The sequence below is a fragment of the Lucilia cuprina genome, chromosome 4 (genome assembly GCF_022045245.1).
Source record: "Lucilia cuprina isolate Lc7/37 chromosome 4, ASM2204524v1, whole genome shotgun sequence".
Classification (NCBI taxonomy): Eukaryota; Metazoa; Arthropoda; class Insecta; order Diptera; family Calliphoridae; genus Lucilia; species Lucilia cuprina.
Window position 1 is genome coordinate 93,978,075 of NC_060952.1, and position 11,036 is coordinate 93,989,110.

General features: G+C 27.7%; 1 protein-coding gene across 1 annotated transcript in view; it reads left to right on the forward strand.

Annotated features, from left to right (window-relative positions):
* LOC111687982 overlaps positions 1-11,036 on the forward strand; it is a 74,861-nt gene that overhangs the window by 63,223 nt on the left and 602 nt on the right. Inside the window, exons 2-12 of the mRNA XM_046947995.1 lie at positions 2,008-2,749; positions 2,807-3,008; positions 3,074-3,229; positions 3,310-3,353; positions 4,181-5,011; positions 5,074-5,275; positions 5,335-5,495; positions 5,555-5,559; positions 9,420-10,185; positions 10,240-10,441; positions 10,503-10,658. Of these exons, the coding sequence (XP_046803951.1) occupies positions 2,008-2,749; positions 2,807-3,008; positions 3,074-3,229; positions 3,310-3,353; positions 4,181-5,011; positions 5,074-5,275; positions 5,335-5,495; positions 5,555-5,559; positions 9,420-10,185; positions 10,240-10,441; positions 10,503-10,658 (3,467 nt within the window). The remainder of the gene's footprint in view (positions 1-2,007; positions 2,750-2,806; positions 3,009-3,073; positions 3,230-3,309; positions 3,354-4,180; positions 5,012-5,073; positions 5,276-5,334; positions 5,496-5,554; positions 5,560-9,419; positions 10,186-10,239; positions 10,442-10,502; positions 10,659-11,036) is intronic.

Here is an 11,036-nt window from a genome sequence, read left to right on the forward strand (position 1 = left end):
GTCTTGTCTATGTCTTGTCTATGTCTTGTATATGTCTTGTCTATGTCTTGTCTATGTCTTGTCTATGTCTTGTCTATGTCTTGTCTATGTCTTGTCTATGTCTTGTCTATGTCTTTTATTTTTTAACCATTTTATTTCTAAAATTTTCCTACTATGACTGGACTACATATCACTGTGTGAATATGTAGTAGTTATTAAACAAATACTGTCATAGAAAACAGTAGACGTACATATTTAAAAAGTCTCCTATAACTAACTAAATATAAATTGTATGTCATTTAATATCAAATCATATCTCTTGTCCAGAATAACTCCCTAAGTATATGTTCTCAAGTATATTTATAAGTTTAGTAGCAATACTTATTAGATTGTAAGTGGCATAAGATAGATACCAATGAAATTATTATTAAGTGTATATTACTGTTATAATAACATAAATAAAGAAAAAAAGCCTGAATATTTATTTCTAACAAGCTTAAAGAGTATAGAAAACAATTAAAAATTTGGTTTTAAAATGAATTTTATGTTAATTTAATATGAGCATTACTTTTGTGAAATGAAATTGAGTATTCATCTTTTGTTACAATACACCCAATTTTTTGAATTTTTTTTTTTTTTTAAATTTACAAAATGATGTTGTCATTACTGTCATCTGTTAGGTTTTTTTCGTTATATTATGTTCCATGTAATTTAGAACTTTTAAAATGCTTTAAGTTTACATCTGTATTTACTTAAATAATGGTTAATAACTTTGTGATGGTTGATTTTAAAGTTATTAACATATTATAATTATTTCGAACTCTATATCAATGCCTTTGTATGTATGTGTTTATGTTTCTGACAATGTTTGTGTCTATGTTTGTATCTATTTTTGCTTATGTTTCTGGCTTTGTTTGTGTCTATATCGTATATGTTTGTGACCATGTTTGTGTTTATGTTTGTGACTATGTTTGTGTCTATGTTTGTATCAATATTTCTCTACATGCGTCTATGTCTTTAAGTGATTATATCAATTTAAGTGTCTACATCTGTATCGATATCTCTGTCAATTTTAAAATCTATGTTTATATTTATGTTTGTGGCTAAATCTGTGTCCATGTCGGACATCTTTAGGCAAATATCTTATTTTGAGAGTAATCCTTCTGTATTAATATATGTTAAATTATGAATCTTGTCTTTTCTACTTACAGTTCTTTAGGAGTTTCCTAAAACTTTGCTTAGACTTCAATGAAGACTTATCTAAAATGCTCAAGTTTGCTTTAACTAATGATGTATTTTTTCTAATAAATCCCCGCCATCTCCTATATCTTTGGTACTTTGGATCTTTGGTAAAAAAAAGAACATTAGCTCTTTTTTCTTCTGTAAAACGATATTTTTTATATAGATGCTAGCAAATACTTTTAAGTTCATTTTAACGAAAAAAAATTTATATAAATTTCCTGTTTACTAGCTTTCAAACTGACTTTTGATAAAGAACTGTTTAAAAAGTTGTCAATTATTTTAACTTCATAAACTTTCCAAAAGAACTAAAACTATAATTTATAATTTAAATATTTAATGTGATGTATAATACACGCACATTACATTTACGGTAATTTTATACATAAAATTAAAACATGTTCATATAATTTTGTTTAAACAAACCCACACATGATGATTATAGGAGCTGGTTAACAAATCATATAATTAAATCAAAACAAAGTAAAATGACTGTATTTTTCAGGATCATTGTGGACAAACATTATTAAATGAATTAGAATTTTAAATAACAACAATTGAATTATTTAAACTAACAACAAATATAATTAAATATTCATATAAAAGCAGCAACAAAAGCTAGTTAGAGCAACAAAACCTTAGCTAGCTCAACTAAAGTAAACGTTAGTGAAATATATAAAAAAAATAACTCAATAAAGTGATTTTCAAGAAAGCAAAATAAGAAAATGAAAAAAGCAGTAAAATTTAATGATTTTGTTAAATATGCCAATTTTTTCTACGCCACCATAGGTGTACAACCTTATGAGGATTTGGGCAATACGAAAGGGAAATCCTTTTTAACACTCATCATATTTTTTGTGGGCATTATCAATATGAATATAATGCTTTTAAGTGAAGTTATCTTTGTTATAATGGCTGTGGTAAATGGTAATAATTTCTTGGAGGCCACCATGACCATGTCCTATATTGGTTTTGTTTTAGTGGGAAATTGTAAAATGTTATTTGTTTGGAAACAAAAATCTGCCTTAACTAGATTTGTTACGGGTTTGAAGAGAATTTTTCCTGAAGACTTGGAACAACAGGAATTATATCAGTTGCGCAAATATCTGAAGCAGTGTTCCAGAATAACCATGAGCTTTTCTTTACTTTATATGATCTTAATATGGACTTATAATCTCTTTAGCATTGTACAATATGCAATTTATGATCGTTGGTTGAACATTCATCAGCTGGAGCAAACTTTGCCTTATTTAATGTATATACCCTGGGATTGGCACAATCATTGGTCATATTATGTGTTATATGCAGCTCAAGATCTGGCAGGTTATACCTCGGCAGCCGGACAAATAGCTAGTGATTTATTTTTAGTTGCCTGTGCCACACAGCTGATAATGCACTTTGATTATCTTTCCAGTACAATTGCTCACTATCAGAGTAAAGTAGGTAAAAGAGGTCTAAGTATTACACAAGCCCAAGAATCAGATATGAATTTCTTAAGGAAAATGACCAAATATCATGCCTATTTATTGGAGTGAGTACATATATCCAATTTTTTAAGGAAACTCCCATTATATTCATATTCTTACAGTTTATCCGAACAAATCAATAATGTTTTCGGTTTGCCTTTGCTTTTAAACTTTATCACTTCATCTTTTGTCATTTGTTTTGTGGGCTTTCAAATTACTATTGGCGCCTCTCCGGAAACTGTAGCCAAATTGATTTTATTTTTATTCTCCTCAGCCGCTCAAGTCTATTTGATTTGTCACTATGGTCAACTACTAATAGATGTGGTATGTTATTGTTAAACATTTAGTTACAAAAAAATTATTAAAATCCTTCCTCCCTTCTCTTCTAGAGTACGAATGTAGCCCATGCTGTTTACAATCAAAATTGGATCCCAGCAGATGTACGTTATCAAAAGATGTTGATTCTAATAGCAGAACGTGCTCAAAAACCGGTACAATTAAAGGCCACAACATTTGTTCATGTCTCACGCGGCACCATGTCGGAGGCAAGTATTTGTGGAAATTTATTTAAATTTCATAATTGAAGTAGAGCTTACAACAATGTATTTTCTTTATTTATTTACAGATCATGCAAATTTCGTATAAATTCTTTGCGGTTTTGAGGACCATGTATTCAAACAAATAGATCTACATACAAAAATTATAAATTTTAATTTAACTTATAAACAAATATGTAAATTAGTTGTAACAAACACAAATAAAATTAAAAAATTAATAATTAAATCACTTGCAAAGAAATCTCTTTAATACATATTAACGGTATTAGGACTATTATGGGCCTGGAACTGAACTAGAAGTAAACTAGAACTGAACTGGAAATGAACTAAAACTGAACTAGAACTGAACTAGAACTAAACTAGAACTGAACTAGAACTGAACTAGAACTGAACTAGAACTGAACTAGAACTGAACTAGAACTAGAACTGAACTAGAACTGAACTAGAACTGAACTAGAACTGAACTAGAACTGAACTAGAACTGAACTAGAACTGAACTAGAACTGAACTAGAACTGAACTAGAACTGAACTAGAACTGAACTAGAACTGAACTAGAACTGAACTAGAACTGAACTAGTTAGTTAATTAGTTAGTTAGTTAGTTATTTAGTTAGTTGATAACAGAAAGGTGTAAATACCCTTTACACTTTTCCCCTATTATTAACTAAAGCAACGAAAACCCTACAATTAACCCTTTCATCAAAACAAAACACAACTGTTTTACAACATTGTATTTTAACGATGGTAATAAAGTCACTACCCTCTAAACTAATAACTACTATTAAATATATGAAAATGTTCGTTATAATTTAAATATTTAAAGAGAAACTTCAGAGGAAAACAAAGTGAAAACAAACAAATAAACAAACAACAGGAAATAAAAGTGAATCCACTGATTAGAAATAAATTTAGTTTTCCAAAACTAGTTCAAACAAAAAGGACAACTGCGAACGCACGTACCATGAAGTTAGCCACTTTCGATGATTTTATGAAATTAGCCAATTTCTTTTACACCACCGTTGGCATACAACCGTACAACAAAGAGGATGCTTCTAAAGACAACTACAACAAGCTTATGGCGACAGTGATATTTTACACGGGTGTTATTAACATGAATTACGTGCTGTTTAGCGAAATATTATATGTAATAATGGCTTTGGTGAAAGGTGAAAATTTTGTAGAGGCCACCATGACTATGTCCTATATTGGTTTTGTGTTAGTGGGAAGTTTTAAGATGTTCTTTGTGTATAAGAGTAAAAATGATTTAACTAAATTCGTCAATGGTTTGCAGCAGATATTTCCCAACACACCAGAACTGCAGGCAGAGTACAATATGCCGTATTATTTAAAACAATGCTCTCGCATAACTTTGAGTTTCTCCGGTCTTTACATGATTCTAATATGGACATATAATCTTTTTAGTGTAATACAATATTTGATATATGAATTATGGTTGAATATACGTGAAGTGGGACAAACATTACCATACTATATGTATATACCCTGGGATTGGAATAATCATTGGTCATATTATTTGTTGTATGCCTCACAAGATTTTGCAGGATATACCTCGGCAGCTGGACAAATATCGGGTGATTTAATGCTTACAGCCTTTGCTACACAACTTATTATGCATTATGATTATACATCTTACAAAATTGCCAGCTATGAAGTAAAGCGTAGTTTAAAGGGTATAAATGAGGATAAGGGTTATGCTCAGGATATGGAATTCTTAAGGAAAATGATACAATATCATACAAATCTATTGGAGTAAGTTGTTAAATATAAGAACTTTATTAAAGTTTTAATGCATAATTTTCTTCTCTTTGCAGTTTATCTGATCAATTAAATAATGTCTTTGGCAAACCTTTACTTTTGAACTTTGCCACCTCTTCGTTTGTCATTTGTTTTGTGGGTTTTCAAGTAACCGTTGGCGCTACACCGGATACTATATTGAAATTACTATTATTTCTATTTTCCTCTATAGCTCAGGTCTATTTGATTTGTCATTATGGTCAAAATTTAATAGATTCGGTAAGATTGTAAGATTTGAAAACTTAAAATATTGTTCAAAACATAGTTTTTTTGTACAGAGCACCAATATAGCTCAAGCTGTCTACAATCAAAATTGGATTGCTGCCGATATACGTTATCAGAAAATGTTAATATTAATAGCAGAACGTGCTCAAAAACCCGCCATTCTAAAGGCAACCTCATTTGTTTTGGTTTCTAGAGGCACCATGACAGAGGTTAGGTATTTGAATTTTTATCTAAATATTTGTATTTTGTAAGGTTTTTTTTTCCATTCCACAGATCATGCAAATATCTTATAAATTTTTTGCTTTACTAAGGACCATGTATATTAAGAAATAAAGAAAAATAAATAAAGTTTATAAATTATAAATAAAAACAAGTAAGAAATTATAGTCGGGCGACGACGACATGTAATACACTACACCTGTTACAAAAATAAAATTTGATTAAGTTGTTATGAAACAAAGCATTTAAGTTGAATTTTTGAACATTTAAATCACATTTTTATGGGGGGATTTTTATAGCTTTATATAGATCCTCATCAATGCATGGCTTGATTACACGGTTTACAATCCCTATTCGGGGGTTCACTTGTAGGTGATAGCTAGGTGATATAATGGACCAATCTTAACCATTTTTAATAGGCTTCGTTTCTGGGTCAATAAAAGATCATCTACCAAATTTTATTGAATTATCTTCAAAATTGGAACCTGTTGTTTTATTACAAGGTTTATGGATGGACGGACGGACGGATAGACGGACATAGCTAAATCGACTGAGAAATGATTCTAAGCCGATTGGGTATAGAGCCAATATTATTATTGTGCGTTACAAACATCAGCACAAACCCAATATACCCTCCACACTAAAGTGATGTAGGGTATAAAAACGATATTGTAAACCAATATTTGTGTGGAACTTGACATTTTAGTCAAGTCCAGACTATAGACAACATTATAGTCCATACTATTATCAATACTACTATTTATAGTTCAAACTAAATTTGATGCATATTTTTTTATGAAATTCATTTAGTGAGACTTTTAACTAAAATCAGAACTATAGTCATGTCTATAACTAAGATCATATTATAGCCAACACTCTAGTCCATACTATTATCAAGACTACTACTATTATCTACAGTCAAAACTATAGTCATGTCCATAGTTAAAACCAAGACAAGTTAACCTTGACTATAGTTTGAACTATAGCCAATTCTGCATTTTAAATTATAGTCAAGCATTTGTTAAGATTATAGTCCAAACTAAAGACAAGTCAATATTTAGGGCAATAGCTATTAGAATATAGCGCAAACTATAGCAGAGATCATTGTTAAGACTATAGCTAAGGCTATAATCTGTGCAGGGCTATAGTCTAAATTATAGTCAACGCATATCATCTATGTATAGTCCAGACTACACTTGATGTATGTTTTTATGAAAAAAACTATAATCAATAGCCTTGACTAAAGTTTAAAGTATTACCAATTCTGTAGTCAATACAATAAGTACAGAACATAATCAAGACTATTGCCAGACTATATAAGTGACTATTGTCATATTCAGACCAGCAGTCTTTAATAAATTCCATTTTTAAGGGAAATTTTGTTTAAAAAAAAATTATGAATAAAAATTTCTTGAAATTTTCCAAAAAATTCCTATGCAGAGAAATTTTGTTTGAAATTAAATTTATACTTTATAACTTAAATTTTCGATAATTTTACAAAATTTCCCTTAATTAAAAAAAAAATCTATTAAGGAAAATTATGTTTGAAAATAAATATATAAAAAGTTTTATATACATATGTACAACAAAAATTAAATATTTTTTATTTATTTATTTATTTTTTTGCTAAATTTTGAAAAATTTTCCTTTTATAGCAAAATTTTGTTTTAAAGGAATTTTTTCTAGTTTTCTTTAAAGTTGTAACTGCGGTATGGAAATTCTCTTTTAGGGAATTTTTTTTTAAGGAAATTTATATAACTTTATAAAGATTTCAAACAATTTTTGTTTTTAGGAAATTTCAAAAATTGTGAAAAATTTCCAAATATAAAAAAAAATTAGGGAAATTTAGTTTATCAAGGGGATTTTTATAACTTTTGACATTTTAAAAATTTCCCTTTACTTTTTTTTAAAATTTCAAACAAGAATTAATGGTTTAAGGCAAACTTTCAGAAAAATTTAAAAATTTCCCTATTCAAAAATATTTCTTTTTGAGGGAAATTTAAAATATTTTTTTTTTAATTTCAGAATTTTTTAAAATTTTCCTATAAGAGAAATTTAGTTTTTAATGGAAATTTAGAAAACTTTTTATACATTTTTAACAGTTCCAACATATGTTAAGCATATTTAAAAAAAGTTTAAAAATTTCCCTTTAAGGCAAACTTTATTTTAAAGAAAATTTATACAACTTTATAAAGATGTTAAATAAGAACTAACAGTTTTAAGCAAATTTCAGATTTTTTCAAAATTTTCCTATATAAAAACATTTCCTCTATTTAGTTAAAGGAAATTTTTATAGCTTTTGACAGATTTTCAAATGTATAATTTAGGAAATTTTAAAAAGTTTTCCAATATAATTTTTTTTTCTTTTTAGCAGAATTTAAAGAGAATTTTTATAACTTTGGATAGATTTTCAACACTATCAACATACTTTAAGTTAATTTATAAAAACTTTAAGCAAATTTCAGAAATTTTTAAAAATTTCCCTTTATAAAAAAATTTCCTTTTAGGGAAATTTAGTTTTAAATGGAATTTATATATCTTGTAACAGATTTTTAACACTTGCAACATATTTTAAGGAAATTTTTAAAAATTTCCCTTTATAAAAAAATTTCCTTTCAGGGAAATTTAGTTTTAAATGGAATTTATAAATCTTGTAACAGATTTTAACATATTTTAACAAACAACAATTAATTTTTTAATTTTTTTTTTTTTAATTTTTGAAAATTTCCTAATTTTTTTTTTGGAAAATTTTTTTTTTTAAATAAATTTTTATGACTTTTGATAATTTCATAAAAATAACCATATGCTAAGTAAATTTAACAAAAATTTAAAAATTTCCCTTTTAGGGAAATTTTGTTTTCAAAGCAATTTATTTCAAACAAGACTAAATTTTTTTAAACAAATTTCAAAAATTTTTAAAATTTTCCTAACAAAAAAATTACCTTTTTAGAGAAATTTAGTTTTTTAAGGAAATAATATAACTTTTGATAGATTTTAAAAAGCAAGAATATATTTTTATGCAGATTTTTTAAAATGTTTAAATTTTCCCATTTGTTCATTTCTTTTAAAGGAAATTTTTATATTTTTAATATATTTACAATAAAAATCTAATATTTTATACAAATTTTAAGAATTTTTCTTTTTGAAAATTTAAAAAAAAATAGTTTTTCATGAAAATTATAAAAAAAAAATAAATTTTAACAAATTTTTTTTTAGAAAATTTCTTCTACAGGAATTAAATGCTTTATACAAATATCACAAAAATGTCTAAAATTGAAAAATAATTCTTTTTACTATCCGCTTAGTGTTCGCACTGTTTTCTTTATATTCTAAAATATAAAGTATACTCACTGGAGTTCCAAAGATACTAATATCACTCATACGTTAGAGTAATTTAAAACATTATAATTATTGAGATACACTTAAGAGAAATGAGTTTTTTTTTCTCGAAATAAAAGAGTGATTTTTAATTAATAACTCTCAACTTCCTGATATGATTAAATTGAGTACTTTTTCAAGGACAAAATTTATTAAAGGACATTTTATATAAATTAAATTAAAAAAGAGCTAATAAATTTTCGTTTAAATTAAATTAAAGAAAAAACTAATAAATATTTGATTTCTGGAAATTTACTGAGTATTGTTAAATTTGGACTGATATGAAATATTCATTAAGTATTACGGTTCCTGGGCGTGGACAGCACTCATTTAATATTTAAAGCGGAAATAATGGTTCAACCTTCATAGAATTCCACCAAAAAAAAAAAAAAAGAAGAATGGTTAACTAAACAAAAAGAAATTTTAAAATTTTCAGTCTGAAGGCTGCCTTTGTAAAGTTAAGTGGAAAATTTCGAAAGAAAAGCTAAACATAAGAAAATGAAAAATTTTCCAGCTAAATTTGAAGATTTTTTCAAATTAGCCAATTTTTTCTATACCACCACTGGTATGGTTTTCGTAAAAACGGAAAAGCTTACCTTGGCAAAAACTCTATTAGCTTCGTTTATCTTTTACGCAAGTGTTATAAATATGAATTATGTTTTAAGTCTCGAAGTAGTTTATGTCATTTTAGCCATCGTAAATAAAACTAACTTTCTAGAAGCCACCATGACTCTATCGTATATTGGTTTTGTGGTAGTGGGCAATTTTAAAATGTTATTTGTTTGGCGCAAGAAAGCAGAATTAACCAAATTATTAAATAACTTAAAGTACATATTCCCTGAAAAACCTCCACAGCAGAAGCAATACAATCTACACTACTATTTGTCACAGTGTACACGCATTACTATAGCATTTTCGCTCATCTATATGATTGCCATTTGGACTTATAATCTCTTTACGGTTACACAATTTCTTATCTATGAAAAATGGTTGAAAATACGTCAAATTGAAAAGATTTTACCATATTTAATGTATACACCTTGGGATTGGTCAGATCATTGGTCTTATTATGTCCTGTATGTATCACAAGATTTTGCTGGTTATACTTCGGCTGCCGGACAAATATCGGGAGATTTATTATTAAGTAGCTGTGTCACACAAATGATAATGCATTATGATTTTTTAACCAAAGCTATAGAGGAGTATAAACCCAAGTTATTGGATAAAGGAGTAACGAAAGCAACAGGTTTTAGACAAGATATGGAATTTTTGATTAATATGATACAATATCATTCCTATTTGTTGGAGTTAGTAATCTACACGTATCATTTTGAATATAAATAAACACTGTTTTATTTCAGCCTTTCCTATCAAATGAACAATATTTTCGGTTTACCCATTTTACTTAATTTTATCGCTTCATCATTTGTGATTTGTTTTCTGGGCTTTCAAATGACTACTGGTGCCACGCCAGAGACTTTGTTGAAACTAAGCTTATTTTTAGCCATTTCTATAGCTCAAATTTATCTAATATGCTATTATGGTCAAGAGCTAATTGATTCGGTAAGTTAATTTTTTTTTTGTATTTTTATGGAAATTTTAAAGTTTATACGAATTTTTATAGAGTGTCAAAGTAGCCAAAGCTGTTTATAATCAGAATTGGCCCACTGCTGATGTACGTTATCAGAAAATGTTAGTTTTAATTACGGCACGTGCTCAAAAACCTGCCCAGCTGAAGGCAACCGATATGGTCTTAATATCAAGAGAAACAATGACACAGGTAACTAGAATAGAATAGACTATGGACTGGACTATAGACGCTGCTATATAAAAGACTATAGACTAGACTATAGACTAGACTATACCCTTAGACCAAATCATATACTTGACTTCCGACTAGTCCATAGACTGAAATATAGATCAAACTGCAGACAAGACGACAAACTATAGTATAGACTATAGACTAGACTTCACTATGGACTAGACTATAGACTAGACTATTGACTAGACTATAGACTAGACTATAGAATAGACTATAGACTAGACTATAAACTAGACTATAGACTAGACTATAGACTAGACTATAGACTAGACTATAGAATAGACTATAGACTAGACTAAAGACTAGACTATAGAATAGACTATAGTCTAGTCTATA